At 44.5% G+C, this 25,894-nt stretch overlaps 1 protein-coding gene across 4 annotated transcripts in view; it reads right to left on the bottom strand.

Annotated features, from left to right (window-relative positions):
• The window catches only part of PALD1 (phosphatase domain containing paladin 1), a 110,703-nt gene that overhangs the window by 6,567 nt on the left and 78,242 nt on the right, over nucleotides 1–25,894 (bottom strand). For all 4 annotated transcript variants that reach the window (XM_081913089.1, XM_081913090.1, XM_081913088.1 and 1 more), the window contains exon 19: nucleotides 5,878–6,033. In XM_081913089.1, the coding sequence (XP_081769215.1) occupies nucleotides 5,878–6,033 (156 nt within the window). The remainder of the gene's footprint in view (nucleotides 1–5,877; nucleotides 6,034–25,894) is intronic.

The raw sequence follows: 25,894 nt of genomic DNA, 5'->3' as shown, positions 1-25,894 counted from the left end.
AGGAAACAGTACTCTTCACAGTGCAATCTTGTACATATTAATTCAAAAGCCAGTCCCCCTGTGTACAGGGATGCAGCCTAGGAAAACTTGAAAGATGTGTTCACACTTTGGTCTCTCGGCACGAGCTGCCAAAAAAATGCAGGCATTACTGTAGGTAGGGGAGTCTGGGAGAGAGTTTACCGTCTCCTCTTGCAATCCTCACCAGCACCCCGGGTTTACCCAGCAACAACATTCCCCTCTTGCTGTCACTAAGCTCTCTTCAGCAAAGAGAGAAGAGCAAAATAGCGCATCGAAGTGGCGAGAGCTGATGAATCAGCTGTAATCTGTGAAGAATGCACATGAATTCCATTCCCTTCTGTGTATGTCCATCTGACCAAACTGCATGGAGATTAATTCGCCAAGCCACAGACACTACGAAACCTCACTTGTGGAAAGAGCAGAGCTGGAAACAATAGGGAGCCATGACATGCCGGTACATACATACATACATTCTTACAACAAGGGCAGAACTGCCTTTTCCTCTGTGTCTTCCGCCCCGCCCCCTTCCCATGTACCACAAACAAAAAGTGGGACATGGTTGAAAGTTTGGTAGGAAGTGGCAAGGAAGAGGTAGAATGATGAAGAGGTAGGAAAATTCAAAGGGGGGCAAGAAGGAGAAAATATGGAAAAGGAAAGCAGACTGAGAGCTGGTCCTGGGATGTGGTACACAGGCTCTTAACTGAAATGGCAAATGCCAAAAAGTCAAATGCGTCTATTTTCCCCCTTTTTGAGAGTCTCTCAGCAAGTGACAATGGAGCTGTATTATTTTGGAGAAGTGTAGAGGTAGATGCACACTTCTGTGCTAGAAAAGAAGCAGTGCAGATTTCACTCCCCTTCCCCCATTCTTTCCATCCCTGCCCCCCCCCCCCATGCTGCAAGTGGACAATATTAATTTGACTTCTGCTATTCGAAGCAGGAGAAACTGACAAGGCTTTTTCACAGCATGACACATTTGCAGCACAAATTAAAGTAAGGATTAAAAGCTTCTAGAGCAACCTTTCTCAACCTCAGGTCCCCAGATGTTGTTGGATTACAACTCCCATCATTCCTAGCTAGCAGGACAAGCGGTCAGGGATGATAGGAACTGTAGTCCAACAACATCTGGGGGCCCAATGTTGAGAAACTTTGTTCTAGAGGGCATCATAGCTGCATGCCAGGAATAGGGGGTCCAATCCTACAGACTGATTTTTTACAGAGGTCCAGACGATGTCCAGGAAATTAAACCATCCTAATTTCTGAAGTGTATTTTATGAGCCTTTTGTTGCTCTTGTTGATGTTCAGAAAGGGACTTCTGAAGATGCCTATGATTTGGAGTCCCTCCAGACATCCTTCTTATTATGCATTCATGATGATTTGTGCTCAGGAGGATACTGCAGAGGTTATATGTGATCCCACTTTTTACACTGTGTCTGCAAGTTTTGGCGCGGACAAACCGTTTCATTTCCAGTCAGTGTATGTCCTCATAACTTCCTGACACCATAACACCATGAACGCTTCGGTTTATTTTTTGTTCCACCTTTGCTGCACTATAGCACAAGACTGCCCCTGCAGTAAGACCAAGGAAGCAACGCAGAACAACTAAGAAAGCGGAATGAGGTGTGGACGGTCCAGTATAAATCCACCACTCATACACTCTAATTTCATCGATGAGATGTTGCAGAATACACTTGCAAGAAAACCAGCAGCCTGGAGGAGCAGAGAGAGAGAGACAGAGACGAACAAGAATCACTCAAAACACACCTATCTTCTTTAGCTGCTAAGTGTAGCAGGTTAGCCCTGACAGGTTAACACAATGATATTCCATCTTCTCTAAGCTGCTTGCGTAAAAGAGTGGGAGAGCAAAACAGAGAAATAGCAGGGAGTTCATCTACGGACAAACCACAATTCTTTCTCTACAGGACAAAATTAGATTTTGGATGTGTGAAACTGAGGTGCCTTCTCAAAGACTGGCAGGAGAAAAAACATAATAGTATTTGTGGGAGTTCTGGATAAACCAGGAAAGGACAACCATGTGGGAGGCACAAACACACAACACACACACACACACAGAGAGAGAGAGAGAGAGAGAGAGAGAGAGCGCAACGGAGAACGGAACTGGGAGTGCAGTCAAGGAGGAAGCACTAAACAAGACCAATATTTGGAGGGGAGAACATGACAGGGTAGCAGCATGAGACAGAGAGGGCAAAATGCCTAGATGTATTTGCGTGGCTTCTTTCAACCCCAAATTTTTCTATTTAAGCACAAAATGGGTGGCTTTAAACATAACAAAAAGGTCAATGAGGCCCCTCAGTCTCCTGTCTGAATGACTCACTCTAAGGCAGCAGCACTATGGAGATTCTGGGAAGGTTTCTCCTAACATGCCTCTTTCTGTGCAAGGACTTCCACCTGTGCACTGGGGCTTCCCTCCCCTCCCTTGTGTGCCCCCCACCATTGACCCTGTGGGGTCAGGAGGAGCCCAGAACAGCAAAAGGAGGGAAAGAAGGGCAATCATTCCACTTGGCAAGCAGCAATGCAGAATTCCACCCTCTGCCGCAATGCAACTTAAGAGCAACCATCTTGCAGCTATTCTGGATGGTGTCTGATATTCAGATCTCCTTTTTGTTCAGCTCCTCAAATATTTAATGCATTCTTCAACCTGCAGAGAGGAAATTCTTCTGGGTTGCCAGCTGTCCTGATAGTCACAGGACTATCTGATCTAATCCTGCCTCCGTCCAGCACTCAAATACTAGGCTACTATTCTGTACTCTGTCCTCCCTAGAAAATCCCCAGTCCACTTTGTTTTGGAAAGCTACCCCCCCCCCACCAAAGCATGAGGCTATCAGTTCCCCTTTCCAGTGAACACTTATGTATCAGTGGGGAAACCCAAAATTTTACTGCTTCCCAGATTCTAATGAGGTATGAGCATGTGATAATGTTCTCCTCACCACTCGGCAGGATGAGACAGACAAGCGGTTGCATGCAGTCCTCACTAAGCTGTTTGTTAATACCTGCTCATTTGTATTTACCGGTGGAATCAGTTGAACTGGAGAAAAAGGAATGCCCCCCCCCCCTGCTCCTCCACTGCATGCCATGCAAAGTTCGCTGGATACAGTGGGGAATTTAGATGAGGCGGCTTAGTATGTGAACTGGCCCTTAGCTATTTTATTTCATTTGGGTCACACATGGCAGAGGCACAGCGTCTAAATGTCTGGAGGGTCGGGGAAAGCTCAGATGAAGCATTTCCACGGGTGATTTAAAAACTGGGTGCTTTCCATGTCAGTACACTGATTGAAACATCCATATTGACCAGGACATATAGCTGCTTTTAAAACACCTCCCTTCCACTTACTCCTCTGCACTGACAGCATTCCAAAATGACACACTGGGGACAGAAAGGCATACCTGTCATCATGTGGGGCAATATATTTGGCTCCTATTTTCCATGCAGTGCTTGGTGAAGCTAAACTGTCTGATCCGCTGATTAACCTATCTTCCCCTGCTTTCTGCACTTTCCTTTCCTGGCATTCCTTTCCCCGCTACCCCACTATAGGATTGCAGTATCCCTTTTTCATGTATTACTCTACTTTTCCATGTATAAGACTATGGGTTTTTTCCCCCATTCAAAAATCATGCAAAAAAGTGGGGGCATCTTACACATGGATAGTGCATAGGGTGGACGTTTGATTGGCTGCTGCCACAGCTGTCAGCAGCTGTTGTGCATGTTATTGGTTGCTGCATCAATGGCAGGTGTTGATTGTCTGGCGCTGCGGCAGTTGGGCGGGAGATTGGCAGCTTCTGCCGGTGATGGTACAGACGGCAGATGGGAGGCAGATTTTGCGACAAATGCGGGTGAGCAATTTTTGGCAACCGCCCCCAAAAAAGCTCAATAGCTCTGTGCCATCCCCCCCCCCATTTTCTTAAATTTGAGTCCCCGAAATCTTATACACAGAAAAGTATGGTATATTTTTTATGGTGAAGTTTTTTGATCTGATTCTTAACACATTTTTAAAATTTTCCATCATCTCCACCCAGCTTAGGGAAGATGGGAGCTGCAGGACAACAACTTTTGAGGTTGAAGAACACTGGTCTTGAAGACTCGAAGACTAAGTTAGCAGGTAACTAAAGGTAAAGGTAAAGGGACCATTAGGTCCAGTCGCGGATGACTCTGGGGTTGCGGCACTCATCTCGCCTTATTGGCCGAGGGAGCCAGCGTACAGCTTCCGGGTCATGTGGCCAGCATGACTAAGCCGCTTCTGGCAAACCAGAGCAGCGCACGGAAACGCTGTTTACCTTTCCGCTGGAGCGGTACCTATTTATCTACTTGCACTTTGGCATGCTTTCAAACTTCTAGGTTGGCAGGAGCAGGGACCGAGCAACGGGAGCTCACCCCATCACGGGGATTTGAACCGCTGACCTTCTGACCGACAAGTCCTAGGCTCTGTGGTTTAACCCACAGAACCACCTGCATCCCAGGTAACTAATGACATGTAAATAATAACCTAAGTAATGGATGAAGTTGCCTCTTGGTTTCTGTTGGAATAGGTCTGGATAGCACACACCCTGATCTATGGAAACAGGAGCCAGGTGTGCATCCCTACCTACTGAAGTCAAGAACCCTGTTTATGCATCCATGAATAGCTTGCCTCCATCCTTTTTGCTGGAGCTGCCAAGAGCAGAACTGTGGCTGCTCCCAAGAGGGGCCCAAAGCATGTGGACTCCAGGGAGAGGAAGATGGGGCTGTAGGTTCCTTCAGCAACTCTCCCCTCAAAGTGGTGCTCTCACAGAGCTACTGGCCGACCAAGAGCTAGGTCCTGCTGAAGCTGTGAGCCTGCCGCCAGAGCATTTTGACAGCTCCTGGTCAACTGAAGCCACTCAGATGAGACTTGCTCTCTGCCAAATATGCTTACTAAATAAAAAGATACTCCGAGGACAATGAACCGAAAATAATAATAAAATACAAAAACAGCTGTTTTCCATGGGAATCAATCCAGAAGGAATGCAAGGGCAGCAGGCTGTGTTTGCTGTGCTTTTATTTTTTTCCAGGGCATGGTGTGATGATGGGTGGGGTGGAAGGCTGAGAAAGCTCTCTGCGACAGCTGGGTGAACCGCCAGCAGCAGCTATGAGCAACTGGTGAAACTGAGAGGGCAGAAATGTGGGCTTGGGAAACAAAACCCAAAGACCCTAAAATGCTGTTCCCATATAGATCACCATCCACTGCACCATTACTGAACAGACATACAATGTAGACATTTAAGGTAATGGGTCTCCCGACAGCCTAATAACCATCTTATCATCCCGGTCCCACAGCAGTCGAGATGCCTGCAGTCAATCCAGCTGAGCAAAGATATTACACTTTAGACTTAAACAACAATGCGTGGGATATGCAACAGAAACAATACCTAAGCTTCCACAGCACTTTCATGTAGCTTATGATTTTGTTAGAATCTAGCTCTCTCCGGCAGTCATTTTTTTTACATACTGAAAAGCATGGCTGCAATTTTTTTATAAGGATGACAATTAAGCAGCAGGGGCTGGGAAAACACCCAGCAAGTTCAAAACGTAATAAAACAAATCAGCGACCTTTACAAATCTCAACATCTATTAAATGGCCAGTGTTAGTGCTTAGCATTTGGAGTTAGCAACTCAGTGGTTTGTCTATAACAGTATAGATGACCAATGTCACATCGCAGGCAAACGGCAGTATAATGACAACAATGACTTTGCAATTGTTTGAATGGCGAGCTGCTTACCAGACAAAAGCATACATGTTGGCGTGCTTCCTTCCAAGTTAATATCTGGGCTTTTTCAGGGCATTGTTTGGCACAGCCAGAAGTGAATAGTGTTGGAAAAGCGCTTACCTCACGCATCCAAACACTGAAAGGCCTCTGCCAGGAGTCCTTTTTCCCCAAATGCAGGTATGCATTGAACAAGATGAGATAGATATAGCGTTCCAAGTACTGGAGGCTCCTCAGCTGCAATGTCCGCATCTCCTTCTCCTCCTTAGCTGTTTTCCCCTGAAAATAATAATAATATGGGAATGTAAGAAAGTGAAAAGCTTCTGGGAAATGATATATAATGAGATGAAAAAGATGTTGAAATATACATTTATTTAAAAAAAACCGGAACCATTTTTACTTGGCATTGTAACTGAGGACATTAATAGACAGGACAATAAACTGTTTTTATATGCAACAACGGCAGCAAGAGCATTGTTGGCACAGAAACGGAAACAAGAAGAACTACCGACGAAAGAAGAATGGCAAACAAAATTAAATGGACTATGCAGAATTGGATAATATGACAGGAAGGATTCGAAACCTGTGGGATCAGAGATTCTCAGAGGACTGGAGTGAATATATGAATTATTTGAAAAGCAATTGTAATCAACAGATTACGCTAGTAGGACTGCAAGAAGTTTTGTAAGGAGGATTATGTGAAATATTGCAGAGAAAACTATGATAAGAATTATTAGTGAAGGAGTATTAAATGTAATACTGAAAATAATGAAATGCAGATTAAGTGATAAAGACTGAAAAATCTTCAGATGCAGTTGATGGAAGTCCAAAACATTGTATAAGTCAAGTAAGTATGTTATATGATTTTTGGAAATTATTTGTAAAAATCAATAAAAATATTTTAAAAAATAAAAATAAAATAAAATAAAATAATAATACTACAATTGCTTAAGGGCCAACACTAGACAGCAGAACTACCCTGCAAGTCCCAAAACTAGGGCAGACCACCTTGCATTTTATCAAAGGAAATGCCGCAGGTGCAACAGCTCAGGACTGCTTCTGACATGACCATGGTGGAATGAGAATTGCAGCAGCATGGCTCCTCCTTCCTGTGCTAGGAGGTTGAGCTCTGAAGCTGCCCGTCGGAGGGGAGGAGTACGGTAGAAAGGTTGCGAAGGGCCAAAGCTCTTTGGTGGAGCTCATGCTTTGCATTCAGGAGGTCGTAGACTGAGTCCCAGGGTAGGGCTGGGGCCTTAAAATACTTTTGCACCTGAAGCCCAACTTCAACACCATAGACTGGGGAGCTTTGGTTTTCTTTGGGGGATGGGGGTGGACTATGCTTTTGAAGACCACAAATGGAAGGAGATTAAGACTCCCCCACCCTAGGACCTGCCACCCAAAGCTGGGTACTTTGTGGCATTTCGATGAAAGGCTGGGCCTGCTGCTATGTAGTTGTTTTCAACCCTAGTTCCTCTTTGACATTTAAGATCACTGTGGGATGCTTCAGTTACGGGAGCCCCTCTATGGAAGCAGCTCACAAACTGCTTCTTACAGAGGTGCGCCAAGCATGGAAAACAACCTTGCCAGCAGTGGCCTGGTGATCTGGAGAACCTCCGGGCCAGGGCTGCACATTATCCAAAGGCTACTAAAGGGCGTGGGAAGAGACTTGTAAACGTTACAAATCGATGCATACACATACCCAACACACACACATGGCAACCATGTGGGGGAGGGGGACTGTATTATGGGAAACTTCCCTTGAAGACTCTGGCTGCAGTCAACTTAGAATGAACCGGCTTCTCATGCCAGGAGAAACGGCAGTCTTTGGAAGGTGGCTAAAACAGGGTGGCATTTAAACTTGGCAGCCCAGGCTCTCATTAAGGCAAATGCTTTCCTCTTTTAAACACAAAGACCCCTCCGAAATAAGTGTTGTTTTTTTAAAGCAGCACTGTATGCATCTACTTTCACGTACACATGTGCATTAAAAAAAAATCATACACACACCAAGCTATAAACAGTGCCATTATTTTATATAGTGCTTCTATTCCTGAAAGGCTGTGGTGACCAAGAATTAGTCCCCTCCTATCGTCTGTCCCTGCCTTGACCTCAACTGAGTCATGACCACACAACAGTAGGCCAGCCGAGGTAGAAGCCTGAGGTGTGTTAGGGGTTTTATTCATAGTTTCTGGCCAAACACGGAGACCAGCCATCTTCCAGTTCAAAACGACCTCTTAAGCAGCTACTTTGCTATAAGTAGAAAACACCAATTAAAGCTTCATAGAATAGAAACACCACAAAACTGGAAAGGAAGAACCTGAGAGCTTGAGAAAACAGGGCCATTAACTAACACCCTATAACTGCAATCCTACACATATTTCTCAAGGATTAAGACCCCACTGGGCTCAGTGGGGTATCCTTCTGCGTCGAGGTGCATAGGACTGTCAGCTACAACCGTTTAGAAAAGTCAGCTACTCCTCTTTTAACACTTCGCTCATTCAGGGTTTAGACGCAACTTAACTTGCTTTTAACTGCATCCAAAGCATCCCAGGAAATAAACGACAGCAAACAGCGGCAAACGCTGCCATTATTTCCTTGTTTTGATTTGGCAGAATTTCACAACACGCCACTATTTTCAGTTTTAAACATTGCTTTGTTTAGATTGCAAATATTAATTGGAGAGGCGAGCGGGCGGGAACGCAGCCGATGGAAGGTGCAGTATTCCAAATGCTAACAAATTGACCAAATTTTGGACTCAGACTCGGCGCAGCTGGAAAGCAGGCTCCACTGACAGCTACCCAAACTGGCAGCAACCCAGACGCTCAAGAGACATTTCGTTCTAATTAAACACACATGCAACATAAACATACACACACACATATATTCCAACTGCAGCACTGCAATGCAACAACTTTTAAGAATCCCAAACAGAACTGTTCGTCTGTGATCTCTTGTCCTGAAAAATTAATGGACCCGCGGGATAGCTGCCAGAATATTATCATAAAGAATCAGAGGAAGAGGACATGAAGCTCATTATTTGTAGCAACCTGATCTTACTGCGACTTTCCCCGTTTCAAACGGCTGCCAGGTCCTTCTTCCACTACAGTGTCTATCTGCCCTGAGTTCTGCCTGGCTTTTAAATCATTATATTTCAGCAATCTTGTAAACAGCCGCTCGTTTGTGGTGAGTAAGAATTGTTTTCAGGCAACCAAGCAGAACATTTTTATAAAATAGTTCTTTTTCTTTCTTCCTGACCACAAATTGATTAACCTTTGTGTGAGAGAAGCGGAGCTGGTAATTTTTATTTTTATTCTTTTCGGTGGGCTGGTACTTTTCATGCATTTGGGCTAATTCCTTGTGTTTCATCTATCTCCAGCACAACATTATTCACTGGCTGCTATTCTTCATTTTCCACTTTTATTGCCAATTTCCTTTTTTGGTAAATTCATTTATTTATTACACACACATATATAGATGTATATCCTGGCAATATATATATATATCCTGGCTTTTCTCCCCAGAGCTGAAGGCGGGGTACATGGTTCTCTAGCCCCCCCCCCCAGTGCTTTTAACCTCACGACTAAACAAGCAGAAGCCACCCAATGGAAAAAATGCAGGAGGTATGTAACCATTCCAATGCCATTCCATTGCAGAATTTCAAATAAACTGCAGAAAGATGGTTCATGCCGGAGCTTCCTACACATATTGAGTGCGAAGTAGGTTCTGGTGCAAATTGGTGAGCTTCTGAAGTGGTTCATTCTTGGACTTACATCCCTTGAATCATCTGCAGCTGATTACCAGCAGCCAATCATGTGTGAATGCCATTGGGAAAAACATAAGCTTTGAGTACAAAGATCAGTGGTGGCCATTAGAAAATCTGTGAAGGTCATCTGCATGTGCATATTTAGTCTAGAGTTGAGGCATAAAGTGATCCCAGGTAAACCACCTGGGTCACCCAAAGACACATGGGATGGAACTGGCAGAAGGCCTTTTTCGGTAGTAGTGCCCTCCTTGTGGGATATCCTCCCTTCAGATGTCAAGGAGATAAAGAACTACACAACTATTAGAAGACATCTGAAGGCAGCCCTGTATCGGGAAGTTTTTTTTATCTCTGATGTTTTATTATGTTTCATATATGCTGTAAGCCGCTCAGAGTGGCTGGGGAAACCCAGCCAGATGTGTGGGGTACAAATAATAATAAAAAAATTATTTATTTATTTATTTATCATCATCATCAACAACAACTGCCAATGTAGAATTGAGATTTGGCTTCGCTAAACATCTGCTAAAGATCTGCTTGCTCTTCCTCTGCCCTGTTCCTTACAGCTCACTGCCCCTATGACTGAAAAATACACAGCTTTTCTGATGAGCTGAATGATCTAAACAATCCATGAGATAAAACTAAATGATTAAGTAGAGTGATACTAAACTCTGTATTGTCTTGAGATAAAATGTGCCAGTACCCAAAAGGAGAAAACCATTAGATCAATTTTAAGGCAGAGTTAAGGCAATTTATATGACAGTTCACAGCATTCCAAAGCTGCTCTAATTACACGTGGCGAGACCTCAGAAATGCAATCTGCCAAAGAGGTATCTCTAGAGAACATCCCAGTCAGGTTGGTGGTCTTAAAAGACTGATGGTTTCTGGCATATGATGGGATGGCATTTGGAATATGGTTTCTCACTATTGCTGCAAGTCCCTTCTTCCCAAAATAACCAGCACATAAAAATATTCCCATTTCCCTTCAGAAGTCACACTTACTTCATTTAATGTTATTCATTCTAAGCAAAGAGAAAAACTTATCAACTGGGGTCCAAAAAGAAATCCAAAAATACAAGGAATGTGTGGACAGTCCATCCAATTTTTTTCCTAGGCATAGCATTTGTGAGCTGCTAATCACAGTGGTATGCAGCCTAGAACATGTCACAATTAACTCATTTGATTTTGATTTCATCCTGCTTATGATTGGGACATTCTCCTTTGGCTATATCCAAACAAAAGATTAAAAAAGTTGAAAATGTGCAGCCTCAAGTTCTCTTTTTTTATTAAACTTCATCATAAACCTTTAATATTAGCTGCTTCTCAGCACTTGAAAGAACAGAACAATATGGATTGAGATTTAAAGTCTTTCCATGGACGCAAAGAAATGCTTTGCCTCCTTCCAAGCAATGCTTACTACTCCTTATGTCTCTAGTAGTCTGGTAGTATGCTCTTAGCTGTGTAGGTAACCCGTCTCCCTGCCCCCAAAAACCCACTTCCTGACCCAAATATCCTATCAGCTATGCATTTTTCCCATGCTCTTTGGGGATCTGCATGGTTAAACGCACACTATTGCTTCAAAAGGGTCTAGTGATAAAGGTTCGATTTCACACACACAAAAATGCCAAGAAGAAAATCCATTGAAAAAAATATGGTTTCTGTGGTAAGCAAAAGCGCAGTTCTGACATGCAAAGCATCAAACTTTAGGGACACAGATGCAAGTATTAATTTTTTTTTCCATTTGTAACTTAATTTTTTTAAAAAATGAAGGGATATTTCAAAAAGAGGGAATGGTTGAGGAAACCATCGTTCTTAAGTTTGTTTGTGGGTTTGTTCAGGATAGAAGGAAGGAACTTACAAGGACACGCAGTATGCTTCACTGTTAAGAAGATTTGAACTTGAGAGTCCATATCCCACCCAAACCCAGAGGTTCCCCCTTCCGAAATTAACCAATATTCATTTAAATAGCCAGCTGCATTTAAACAGTGTGAAATGAAATTAACTTGGGGGACATAATTCCAATCTACAATGGGGGATTTACTTATGTAGATACTCTTACTTTCCTTCTCTTCAGTGGCGTAGCGTGGGTTGTCAGCACCCGGGGCAAGGCAAGTAATTTGCACCCCTAACCCGTGGATTTGCGCCCCCTTACCCTAACCCCCAGATGTTGCGCCCGGTGCGGCCGCCCCCCCCCCCTGCACCCCCATGCTATGCCACTGCTTCTATTCAACCAATTTGGCCCTAAGTGGCGGGTATAAAAACCAGAGAGACAATTTGCACCATAAAAGCAACAAACGAAAACAACAAACAATGAGAACAGAAGGGCGGGGAAGCGAAATCCTGCATTGAAGTAATCTTCTCTATAAATAATAAACAGGGAACTCTCTGTGTGTGTGTGTGTGTGTGTGTGTGTGTGTGTGTGTGTGTGTAGCTGCATAGTTGAAACCAATCTTGATCTGCAGTCATAAAACTACGGCATTTGAGAGTAAAACATGTTAATAGAACTTGGATCAAAGTAAACAGAAGTTCAGTTTGGTGTTGATTTTCTGTGCTTAGCTGATTTTTCTTGCCCAAGGAAAAAGATCTACCCAAAGAAGATTCTTACAACTTAATTATAAATAGAAAAGTTAGAGGATTTATTTAAAGAATCAAAAAGGGTGGGGGCAAGTCAGGCAGAGAAAATTTAAGGCCTGTACTTAGTTTCTTACTATTATTTCTGTCTGCTAAAGCCATTTGTTTCTCTTAGCAGACAATCTGTCTGCTACATACTAAAGTTATATATCTCCCTCTCTCTACTCAAAAGGGCTGGAAGCCATTACAGTCCAGTAAGGGCCTTACTTCTCCCCCTACCAATGAGGCCCTCCAATCTATCACTCTAAAAGTACTTTAGGGAAAGTGTAGCTTTTTATGCCTTATCCACTAGCAAGATAAAGATGCTTGGTAAAAACTTCTCCAGGGAACAGTATATTTTCTATGTAAGCTTCACACTTGATGCTGCTGAAAGCTCCTACTTGAGTTAGAGCTTATTCAATACTTCGGCCTGTTTTCTCAAAAAGCACTCTCCCCGGCCCAGAAATATTAGGGGAGGGGAGGAGAGAACAAAGGAAGAAAATGTGATGATCTCAGCCAAGCTGCGGTATGTGCCAGTAGCTCAGATGCAGCTAGACAGGCTCCAGATGCTGGTTGAAGATTAATGCCCAAGTTCTATTTGGGTTTCAGTGTAATCGAGGCAATAGGTTTCACCAGCAGTGTTTCTGCAGGGCAATGTGGTGTCTGTAGCTGGATTAGCTCTGGCGTGTTGATTTTGCACAAAATTCTCCGCTCTTCAAATAGGAATGCTTAGCTTTACATAACAGGGCTTATTCCCTTCACTCTGCAGGGCCAGAGGTGGTCACTCGTAGCCAAAGAAATCAGTGTGGAGTTAGCAGGCAGCAGACCTCTAAAGAGACAATGGCCACCTTCATATTGCCAGTCTGGATAGCTCTGTTGGTTAGTGTATGGTACTGATAACACCAAGGTTGCAGGTTTGATTCCCGTATAGGACATCTGCATATCCCTGCATTGCAGAGGGTTAGATCGAATGATCCTTAGGGTCCCTTTCAACTCTACAATTCTATTCTGCATGCCACCTAAGCGGGACACCAAGGTTTGCATGCTCCATGGTACCTAGGGCCAATGAAGTCATCTAAACAACTGGCACCATCTATCTTGCAGAAGCATCCTGTGTCACTCCCCAAAATGCCTACTGTCCTCTCGTCGTAGATGGGCATTCTCGGAAACTTGCAGCGGGTCGATGATGAATAAAAGCCCTGAGTTGTTGGGATGTGCCAAGAAGTTCCAAGACCTTTGATTTGTGGAACCTTCTCAATGGCTCTCTTCATCCAACGGGTGATATCTGTAATGTAACTTGGTTTGCTATGCAGGTGTTTGTTTTTGGTGTGCTACATTCATTTTGATGTATCCTTATAGCACCAAAGAATTTATAAAAGTCAGAGTTTTATCCGTCGACAACTGGGCTGGGGGGCTGCTCCATCTTCGGATGAAGTTTGGATTGTCTGGGGTTCTAACTTGATTCTCTGCTATTCTTCCTCTCCCAGCAACCACCTTGCCTCATCCCTACACTGGTCAAGACTGCAGCCCCACCCACAATTGGGAAGCTTTTGGGGGGGCACTGATAAACACAGAGGGAAGGCCAGGACAGGAAAAATGACTCCCATGAGCTTCCTTCAGGTAACCTATCTTCATATCCAAGCAGGGAGTTTCCATCACTTTTGCAAGTTTGGCTTGCCTGTAACTATCAGATAGGACGCAACCCCCAAGAGAAATGGCACACAGCCACCATCTACTATGCTTTTAGCCAGTGCATTTTCAGCACTGATTGCAACGGCTGGGGGTTCCTTGCCTGGCAGAAGGCCAATGCAGAGTTTACATTTGGGGATTAACATTGGTATCGGTAAGACATTCCCCCAATAAGCAATTTAAAGTGAAAACAAAGCAAAAATATGTGCCTACAGCTGTATGAGGGGACTGTGTTTTCTACGACCTAGTCTCAAAGTCCTGCAGGCGTTGGGGGCATGGCCATTTCCAGCTGCAGGTGCCACACAGTAAAGGTTTATGGAAGCAGACAGCATGCACAGAATTTGGCTCAGATGTGCAAGTGGGGAAGAAGGATGCCACAGCAAAAGTGGCCCTGGTGAGTGTCCACAGCACCGCGCTAGACGCCAAAGTGTGCCAGGTTTCGCTCAACCATTATGAGGCACCTGGAGGTGGGAGTCACCTCTCATCGCTGGGTTGTAGATAGGAAGCCAAAGTGTGAATCCTGGCAGGATTAGAACTAGAGATGGCCACATTGCTGGGATAGATTCATAGTTAAGTCAGCTGCAGGCTAGGCTCCAAGTCAAGAATCTGCCATGGCCTTGGCCTCAGAGGAGGAGGAAACAGCCACATCTGGGTGGACTTGGACCACGTTCCTGATGCTGGCATTTCAGAGCCAAAGGTTGGTGCTCACAGAACCGAAGGCTGGTGGTCTGGAGCCTGCAGAGCCTGAGCCAGCACAGATGCTGTTCTGTGATGTTGACTTATCAGAGGAAACAAGCCCTTCCAATGTAACCGCACCTGATGAAAGTTGCAGGGAGCATGCCAGAAGGGAGGCCACAGAAGGTGCTTGTATGAAGGCCAAGAGGTTGCTCTTTAACAGCCACCATTTCTTTAGGATCAGGGGCTGGACCTCAGGAAACGGGGGCTGGAGGAAGTGACTTAACAAAGCCTCCATTCGCTTCTAGCCTTCACCAGGGCAAGTTGCTTGTTTGGAGCTATCCGTGGTGCTGCAACCACTAAGTCTGCCTTGTTCTCATGGATACCTGGTACATATAGATCGGAAAAGTGGGGCTGGAACATGACTACAGGTACCCAGGCAACAGCACAAGGAAGTGCCCTGATGCTGGCAGACCAGGAGAGCAGCACCCAGGCAGGAGCAATACTACTGTGCTACCTGAGCAAGGGCACAGTCGGTCTGTTGCCCACACAGTGCCGCAGGTCTCATCTGGAAATACTCTCTCTCTCTCTCTCTCTCTCTCTCTCTCTCTCTCTCTCTCTCTCATTTAATTTATATCCCTCAGCTTCAAGGAGCCCAAGGTGGCATACATAGTTCTCCTCATTCCTCTCTTTACCCTCACAACAACCCTTTGAGGGAGGTTAGGCTGAGAGTGAATGACCAGCCCAAGTGAGCTTCACTGCTGGTGGGAGGATTTGAACCCTGGTCTCCCATGTCTTAGTCCAACCCTCTAACTACTATGCCACACTAGCTATTTACAGGTCAGGTTAGAAATGTTGGGGTGCCTGGAGTGGTGAAGCTATGCTGGAATCTGGGAGAACATTAATGTGCCACTGGTCTGTTTGACTATGTATCTTTGTATGGCTGACCTGTATGGACAGAGCCAAGGAGTCACAGGCACATGCTGTGGCTACTGTGGTCTAAGAATATGGTCTAAAAGGCTCAGCAAACATATTTATTATGGAGATCGGATGGACACAGCTGAGAAAGAGTTGCTTGCAAGGGGAAGAAACAAGGGCACCACCAAGCTTTCTGGATCTGAACAGCAGCTGGGGATAACTTAAGACCAACACAAGTGTGGGGAGACTTTAGGTCTGCACGATCTACTTTACGCTTACTACAAAAACCCTAGGGTCTATTAACCAGAGCCAAGTGGCAAGGGGTGCAGCCAAAACCCACCATGCCATGAGATGAGAGGAGCTGCAAATAAACATGTAGAAATCAGCACCTTAAGCTACATCAGGGAATCTACAACTTAATTTGCGGGGCAGAGGGAAGACTGTTCATTTGCTGAGAATCATAAACTCTTGCAGATTAACTATAATTCTACCAGTACTTCCTGACCTGCCTTCATCTCGCCATTAAACTAGTTTAAGCCTATCGAATGCACAAGGTTTCACCAGCTAGCCTGCCAGTTCTCTTTTGAGCTTTACAGTTCCACAGCAGAGATTCTCGAAAGGATAAGGCAGCCCCCCATGTAGACAATTCCTAGGTGAGGAGGGTATGAACAAGCCCCCTCCACAGCCCAAATTTTGCCTGTGGCTTGACTGAAATATGGGTGGTTACGTTAACCCAACCTTTCTTGCATCAAAATGGAACCAAATTAAATAAAAGCCACATGGGGTTTATATGTACTTCTCACTTACATCAGCTCCCCATTTTATAAAATGTGAGCAAATTTTAAATAAGTTACATAAATAAAGCGTATCCTGTATTCAAAGAGCTCAAGTCCAATTTGTCATTTTCTTGAATGGAAAAGTCAGAGGACTACATATAAATTGAGATCCAAGCTGACAGGAAGCAGATGACATTAATGTACAAATTATGTTTCAGTTTCATCCTCCCAGAGAGTTATACACAGATGTCAATGAGAAACTCTCGTTTAATTATGCCTGTCTGTCCTGGTGTGTGGCAGAAGGCTTTTTGTTTGGGGGGGTGGATGAATCCCTCCTAGTTAGAACGTAAGAAACTTGCCTGATGTGGAAGTCCAACTCAGCAGGGATTAAAGGGGGGGCACTGAAAAAATGACATTGCAACCTAATCTACAGGCATGCACAATAGGAGGCATTCAAACTATGATGCTGATCAATTGCTCAATCAAACCCGGCAGGAGGTTTGCCATCAATAGCAATTTAAGATCAGGATTGTGTGGCAGACCACTGCCATAGACACCAGTTATTCAGCTCTGTCCTATGTAACTGAATAGAACATGCAGAAAGCCGTTAGAGCTTTATTTTTAGGACACTACTTTTAAAAACCCGAAGAAAGCCACATCCTAAAAAAGATATCCTAGAAGCCACCGCAAATCCACTTCTCTGTCTAAATCTACCACTTAAGTTATTATCCAGCTACACATTATAAGCTCTGTGACAGCCCAGTTTCCATGCATAGTGCTCAGAATAAATACAACTGCTAAAATCCGTTGCCCGGTTCACAGAGGAATCCATGAATGAGCCCATGCGCATTGAGAAGCCTCCAGGTGGCTGCAATAGCTACCAAATATGACAGCTGCCACAGTCAGTTGACGATGCCCCCAGCCAACTCTTTGCCAGTGCCACTGGTTGCTCAGCCTCCCTCCAGCTTCTTCTTGGATCGCAAAGAAGACAATAGCTGCAACATCCTTATTCTCCTTTGCTGATCCAAGTCAAAGAAGCCACCAGGTGTTGACTCGGAAATTGAAGTGACAGATGGGTCACTGAGAAAACATTAGCCATCTGCACAGAACTATGTGGCTTACAGGAGGCTTGAATGCTCATTTGTAGACTCTGTGTAAACTTGTCCTTAAGTTGAGTTTCTTCTCTTCACCTACCGTATCTGAGTATTCCAATACTATTACAACATTTTCTTGCTGGGACAGTGGGATTAAAGAAAGAAATCTATTTAATATGTTTCTTTTAGAAACACATATGACACACTTTCCCCCCTCCAATACCCCCACTGGAGCCAGCATGGTATAGTGGTTAAGAGCGGTGGACTCATAATCTGGTGAACCGGGTTCGCTTCCCCGCTCCTCCACATGCAGCTGCTGGGTGACCTTGGGTTAGTCACACTTCTTTGAAGTCTCTCAGCCTCACTCACCTCACAGAGTGTTTGTTGTGGGGGAGGAAGGGAAAGGAGAATGTTAGCCGCTTTGAGACTCCTCAGGGTAGTGATAAATTAGCAGGATATCAAATCCAAACTCTTCTTCCTTCTTCTTCCAATTAAGTCCCCTGGGTTTTAAAACATGCATAGGCACTACCAGTCAACCTCAAGGAAACTGCTCATAATGTGGTGAACAATAACAAAGAAAAAAACAAACCTGTTAACAGTAATATATAAAAACAAAAGAAGCAGTCGACACAAGATTACTGAGATTTAGCCTCTAGCACAACAGTAGGAAACAAACCCACCAACTTAGCCCTCTCCTTCAAGAAAAAGCTTGTGCAGAAAGTTAAGACTTCAAGCTGTTTTCAGAAAGCCTGCAGGGTACAGCACTGGCAGGTAAGATGTGCCATTTAGGATCCACAGGGAGGAACGTGTCGTAACCTACCTGCGTGGGGTATCTTTTAATGCCTTCATTCAAATGCTAGGGATTGGAGTAAAGCTGCTGGACAAAAACACAGCAGTTCCATTACCCTGGCAATAACAAAAACAATCCGGACAAGATGATGTAAGCTAATCCAAATTCACATGCAACCTGGAAATCGTGCTCATCTGATGAGGAGACTATTCAACAGAAGCTGTTCTCCTGCCAAAGACACACCTAGTGCCTAACCAAACACCTCTTGCAACTCTGTGTGGCAAATATTGCTCTTGCCACACAAAAGCAGGCAATATGAACCTAATATGGGTGGAAGAAGTAGCCTGCATTTCATTGCAAAGTTTTCTTACTAGCAGCTTTTTGGAAGGCTTGTTCCGCAATAAAAATCCAACGTTCACATAGATGAACGCCATATGCAACAATTTATTTCTCTCCCTCCCTTTGCAAGTTTTGATGGCGTGGGCAATGCCTGCAAAAAGTCACCCGACCACCGTTTAGGCATCGTGGCATGTGAACCATGAGGTTTACTTGGAAGGAATGAACAAGCATGCATTGAAAGAAAGAAATTGACATAGAGACTTGCAAACAGGTTATGACGAACCGGGAATATTCTCCAAGGAAATCTGCAGCAGTTTACATGAGACAAGAAAAGAGGAGGGGTAAAGCGTCATTGTTTCTAATGTGGCAGGCAAGGTTGAAGGGGCCACATCTGGCTGTGATCAGGTCACTGGTACAAGTCACGAAGAAAGCTGGGAGGACCTTGATGGAGACTGAACCTTTGAGCAAGAGCCGGTTTTAGCAAGAGAATGGCAGAGATAACAACTGTGCCCACCTATTACTGCTTTGGATGAATATTTGAAAGCAAGTTAGCAGCCAAAGGCCCATTTCCCTGCTGACCTTTTGCTGACCTCACTGAGCTGGAGAAAGGGAGCTTTGTGCCAATACCGTGGCAAGGCTCGAAGGCTGCTGTTTTGGAATTTTGGCACGTGGTTTTAAAAGGCACCTGAACTTGCGTTAAAAACAAAGTGGGGTGGGGTGTGGGGAGACCTTTAAAATCCACCAGTGTTTTAAGAGAGAGCCAGGGGCACGGCATTCTCCCCTGTCACCTGGAAACCATTTAGTACAGAAAAGAAAAACCACTGCTGTGCTAAAAAAACACACACAACAACCCCACACATTCCAGGCCCCAGAGTAGCTTTGCTTGATCCTTGGGGTGAAAACAGCAGCAGTTGAAGAGTGCAAAGACAACCCAAAGCAGCCTGATTGGAGCAACGCCTCCCCTGATTTAGTACTGGGCAGATGTTAAACATTTCCACATTTGTACATAATAAACCACATTAAGTCTCAAAGGACCACATCGCTTCTTGTCATGTTAAGTATCGAACGGAGGCTTAAAATGCTTACAGAAACATCCAAAGCAGGGGTGAACCGAGAGCATTTCAGAAACCTTTTCCTCCAAAAAGCATACAGCTCTCAACTATTTCCCAGCAACAGTTGTCAAAAAGGTTCACCTAGTTCATTTACATCGGGGAAGTCAAACTTCAGATTCAGGGGCCAAATGCGCCCCCAAGCCCCTCCCACCTGGCCCTTGCGACACTCCACAAGTCACGCCCCCTTCTCCCCAGCCACACCCCCTCTTGGCCCTGCTTTGCATCCTCCTTGAGTGATATTGTCTGGCTGGAATGTTATCTTTGAATCCTGCTTCCTGCTTGCCGGGATGAAGGACATGTGTAGAAACTACCCTTCTGTATAAACCTAAATTTTACATTCATTCCTTTTGCCCCCTTTTGCCTCTGGCAATTTCCACCACTTGCATCTGGCCCCCAGAAGGTTACTCAGAAAGCAGCGTGGCCCTCTGAAAGGAAAAGGTTTCCCACCACTGATTTACACTAGCTTTTCTTCCTCAACTGGCTTTACTTCAGTGATATCATCACAGCCAACTCCAACTGAGCAGTAACAGGTCTGTGATGCCCTCACATGTCACTCCATCGTGACATGGTCTCTTCTGTGTTAAACTCAGAAGGAGAAAGAATCAGTATCTAGAGAGAGAGCAAATGCTAAAGCATCAGTGAACAGGATGAGAATAAAAGGTGAATATTCTCTAATGCAAAAATTTGTTTTCCCTGGAAAATATTTCTGCACACACTGCCACCCAGAAGCAGTATTTTTGGACTGAAAATGACAACAAGAGAATATTTAGAGCAGCCCTACATACAAGTCCCCCTCTACTAGAACAATTGCGGATTCACTGAGAGACCAATCTTGTCTATTACATATATGATGTGGAATTTAAAAATTCCCTAACCTTGGAATATTGTCATCACAGCTGTGACCTAAAAATGGACTACTGGATGTAGCCAAGAGCAGCAATGTATAAATTTTGGGATGGAGGCTACACATGAGGTTGAATCCTTGGCGCTGGATTCATAACATCCCAGTTAATATTCATTTTGATTTCTAGCCCGTACTAATCTTAAGGTAATGAGTAAAAGTTGCCTTATTGCTTCCGTTCTTCACTCACCAGAAGGTGCATCAAGGGCTTTCCATGTGACAGAAGCAATTCCAAGATACCCCCCCCCAAAAAAAAATGAGCATTGGTGTAGCATATGAACTTCCAAGGGAGCCCTTGTTAAGTGACAATTCCCTTAGACTTGGCCACACACCTCGGCTGTGAAGCAGTAAATTTAATTTTGATAACAAAACCATTTTATCCATAGAGTTTCTTCTTGAAAAGAAGAGTCGATTTTCTCCACTGTTTAATCAGAGTACCAAATTCCATATAAAGTGATTCATAGTTATTTGCATATAGACTGTCCATTTTATTTGATATTTTAATTTCAAAATATCGTATTGGCCATGATTTCCAATTATAGCAGGAAATCAACTTTGTCTTACTTTAATTTGTTGTTACACTAATGCCTATATATATATATATATATATATATATATATATATATATATATATATTGTTGCTTCCTTATTCACTTTATAGCCTGCCAATAACCCTTATTCTACTAGCAGCAATTCTGTCGCTGCCAAGATAGTTCATGGCTCACTGGCCAAATTCCTGGTGAATTGCTTAGTGCTGGCTGGTTGCTGACCTAGATTGGCCTTGATTTGATCCAGCAAAGCAAAAAAAAGTGCATACTCAGGATCACTTAGCGCAGATTAGCTATGCATTAATACAGCCCAAATACGCACTCTTTTAATACGCACTTTTTAAATTTGTAAATTAAAAAAACAAAGCAAAACATCAGCACATCTTGACATTTTAGTCCTAAGAAAAGCCGAAGGAGAAAGAATAAAAATCTTTCTTTCATATTATCACCACTCTCACCAGATGTTGCTTGAGACAAGACACGCATCATCCCTGACCATTGGCCCTGCTGGCTGGGGCTGATGGGAGTTGGAGTCCAACAACATCTGGAGGGCCATAGATCCCCAACCCATATAAATAATGCTACTGGTACCTCTAACAGAACAGAAGTCAAGCCATATCACAGCCACACTGGAAAACCTAGGAGAGACTAATTTCTGATAACACAGTCTGCAACTGAACAGTTACAGGAGCTGGGGAAGGAGATAATTTTCCGTTTCCCGTTGCAGGCTGCAAGCGCTGCTGAAACTCTCAGCATGAGGTGATCTCTGCAATCCTGACCAGGATTTCTTTTTTTAATTTTTAAGTAACCTCAAGGTGGAGTTTCCCTCCAGAACTCCTCTATTTATTTATTTATTTATTTATTGCTAGTCCATACAGACACCAATCCCAAATACTGAGCCCTGGCTGACATTTCCCCCCTGCAAAGGCCCTGGAAGGTATATGCTTGTTATTTCTGAAATGTTTCTGCTTTCCTTTTTTCCAAAAACACCACGTGGTGCAGGGTTGATTCAAGGTCACTGGAAAGAGGACTCTTTTCACGAGGCGGAGGAGAAGACTACCTGCTTATGTCCCACAGCTCTGTATTTACCTTTTATACTGACCAGGAAAACCTGAAAAGCCTAAAAGGCACCAGTGCTCCCAGCATCAGTGCGGCAGCAAAGAAGGAAAACCTGGGTCTAAAAAAGTGCGTATTGGAAGATATGCCCTCATGAAGATTATAAATCTGAGAGGGAGGGGGTAGGCTGTTTTAAAACCCATTTTTTAAACAACTGTTAAGTGTTACTAACCATATCAGGGACTTTCATATGTAAAAAAAAGACTCTGTCTCCTGGTGCCCTGTTCCCTTTGTATTCTAGGGGATAATGCCTTAGCTGGATCCAGCCTATCTACTTCATCGGTAGTGGTAATTCTGGGAGCTCACAAACAGCACTGGAAAGTGATAGCCTCCCCATTATTTTTCCTGCCCATCGGCTATTCATGAGTATGCCTTTTAACGTGAAGGTTTCTTTCCGTTGCCACGGCTGATTTATCTGTAAATCTGTGGAACTGCCCTTCCTACGATGGCGCTGACCTTTAAAGATGTAAACTGCCTCGGTCCTGTATACCTGAAGGAGCGTGTCCACCCCCATCATCCAGCCCGGACACTGAGATCCAGCGCCGAGGGCCTTCTGGCAGTTCCCTCACTGTGAGAAGCAAAGTTACAGGGAATCAGGCAGAGGGCCTTCTCGGTAGTGGCGCCTGCCCTGTGGAATGCCCTCCCAGCAGATGTCAAGGCAATAAACAACTATTTAACAACTGTTTAGGGAAGTTTTTAATGTCTGATGATGTATTATTTTTAATATTCGCTTGGAAGCTGCCCAGAGTGGCTGGGGAAACCCAGCCAGATGGGCAGGGTATAAATAAAGTATTATTATTATTATTATTATTATTATTATTATTATTATTCAGAGTGTCACACTGTAATGGCATTATTGCCAGGAATGGTTAACAGACATGGTGTTGTTGTTTTTTCCTAGCAAAAAATAAAATAAAACAATTTAAAGCCATTGTTGCATCTTTGTGGCATTTCCACCTATTTGACATGTTAATTATGCGTTACAGACTTTTAGCGCTTTCGGCCACAGAGATCATTGATAAAATATTAGTCATGCATGAATTAAATTAACCCCAATTTCACAAGCGCAATTTGGGAGTTGAGACACGATTACACATATTGTTCTCCAAACTGGACTCTGCACAAGTCAGGAAGAAGAGACCATAGCTCAGAGGAAATCCTCTGCATACAGAGTCCTCTGCATACCCAGGTCTGCACAATACATATCCTAATTTAGGGGATGTGTGCTACCCACACACTAGTAGACTATTGGCTGCTGTTGCCAGCTCTGACAATACTAAATATTTGCTCAGGATTAGGCAACCAGAAGTCTATTTCAGCCACCTTTTCCCTCCTTTCCAATAGTTGATTAGAAATCAAAGTACAAACCATTTGCTAGGTGAGGAAATGCCTGCACGCAGCCCAGCACATGCAAGGATCAGATTCATTGCTAGTTTTAGTAAGTCTTGCATAGACTGTGCTACCAAATGGGGAAATCCTCCACCAGCTCTCTAGGAACAAATGTGTTGTTGTTGGTTTTTAAAAAATGTTCACAATCCAGAATATGGAGATATTAAAACAGTTTGTCTGCTTTTTAAAGAAAAGCACATGCGCACACAAGATTGACAGCGAGATTTTAAAACACACCCTGATAATGTGGTTTTAAAATTAAGGTTTTGTTGTTTTCACTACGTCATGCAATAATGCTGTGTTCGTAGCCTTTGAGAGTGCTTGGCTGTTGAAACCTGCCATCTAGTGGGATTTCCCACTCACTAAGAACACCCAAAAACTTCACATGATGACAAAGGCCTACAGCTGTAAAAGGGAGAAGAGCTGTATTCAGGGATAAATATTAGTTAGGATGCTGGATTTCATTTTTATTAACTGAAGGAAAGATAGAGGGTAAGTGTCAAAGCAACAAGGTCTTCAACAGGACCAAGATCACCCACCTCCACATTTAAGGCCCTTTTCATCCCCCTGCCAGCTATAGGCTCTTGCTTCTCATAAACCTTAGGCACACTAGCGGAGGTCAATATGATCTCTAAACTAGTCCACATCTGTCAAGAACCACAGTTCCCCTAGAGCTTTGCGGCTGAGGCAGGAAAGCCAAATTTCATTCATCTTGAACTGCTGGGCTTTTGATAGCAGGGAAGTCAAACAGGTTTTTCCAGACAGGGTAATGGGGGGAAAGACAAGCCAGTGAAAAAGAAAAAAAAGACACACAGGCTCAGTTCTGTGTCTGCAATACTGCACAAGGTCTCTTTTAATGACTAGCAGAAACCACCCTATATGCAAACAGCTTGAAGCTGTGTGTTGGGTCTGGGCATTGAATGCTCCGAACATTGGCTTCCTAAGCTAGATCTTGGATCCGATTCCTATATGCATGTACGTTTATTTCACTACAGGAGGCAGAATAACCATGAAGCCTGTTGGGAAAAAAGGACTGCGTTTGGGATTGCGTTCTGAGACGACATGAAATTTCCCTCTGCGGTGTTTACATATGTGAAGTAAGTAATAATGGAGTAAAATAAAAATAATTTCATGCACAATGGGTCATTCACACATGCAGGGCATCAAGCAGTAAACACGGAGATGTGAGCCATCTCTAAACTGGAAGGAAAATGACTGTCACACTGACTCAGTATCTTGAGCTTTCTAAAGTGGTATGCGACCCCTCCTAGTATTTTTGTTTGGATTTTTGCAAATTTCAGAACAGCATCTATACATATTGTCACGGCCACCCAGGATGGGTCCCAGCTCACAAGAGACCTCACTCCGTTGCAGTTTATTTACAGGAAAAGTTTATTGAAGATTTCTGCTTCTCATACAGTTCAGCATTGTGGCCGTACGTCTGTCACGTTAGACCGCTGAAGTCCCCTCTGACTCCTCCCCTCTTCCACACCAACTTAATAGCCTGGCTCTAGACCACCTCTTCCTCTCCTTTCTTTTCCGCAGGGTCTTCCTGCCCCCCTGGGTTCCCTCTCTCCGTGACTCGCCTGAGGCTGAATCCTCTGCCGCCTCTTCCCCCCTCCTTCTGGCTTTGGGGCCGGGCTCCTCCCCTGAGCTCTCTCCACTTCCGCGCGCCTCTACGTTTGAACTTGGCGCGCGTACGTTGCTCCTGACCTTTCTTTCGACCGCTACACCACCCTTTGTTCTGCTCTCCACCCTTTCCGGCTGAACACCTTGCTCCAACCCCCTTTCTCTGTTCTCTCCTAATCCTGCTCCCTCCGAGAGGCTGACGACTCCACCCCCTTTACTCCGTTCCAGCTGAGACGCCTCTTGCTGCGTCTGTCTTCCACTGGGCTCCTCTCCGCTTCTCCCTTCTCCTCCCTTTTGCTTGATTAAGGTAACCCCCTTTTGAGAATCCTCTGACTCGCTGCTCAGACTCGTGGATTCCCTTAGAATTCCGTCATCTTTTTCCTCATCCTTCTGCCCCTCCTCCCACTCGCTCTCCGTCTCCTCTGTCATCTCCTCCTCTCTCCCAGAAACCCTGACATCCATCCCCCCCTCGAAGCCCCCCCTTCCCCCCTCCCGCTCGCCGGGTGCAGGTTGAGGAAAACGTGGTTCTTCCGGGGTCGGTTCAGGATACAGGTTGTCCACTTCAACGTTCTCCTCTGGCAGCTCCGTATATGTGTGTTCGAACTCGGGTTCCCCACCCAAAGACATCACAGTCTCTTCCTCCATCACTGTTTCTCCTGGCGCTGCCTGCCAAGGACTTACCATCCATCTCTGACTCCATGCCTCCCTTGGCTGATCCACCCACCAACAAGGGCCTGTCTCCTCCCCCCCCAGTCTCGGATCCCTGGTCGGGCTTGTTTCGGGCGTATGGCCCTCGG

This window comes from Podarcis melisellensis, assembly GCF_964234715.1.
Source record: "Podarcis melisellensis genome assembly, chromosome: 5".
Classification (NCBI taxonomy): domain Eukaryota; kingdom Metazoa; phylum Chordata; class Lepidosauria; order Squamata; family Lacertidae; genus Podarcis; species Podarcis melisellensis.
This window is presented reverse-complemented; position numbering and strand designations above follow the sequence as displayed.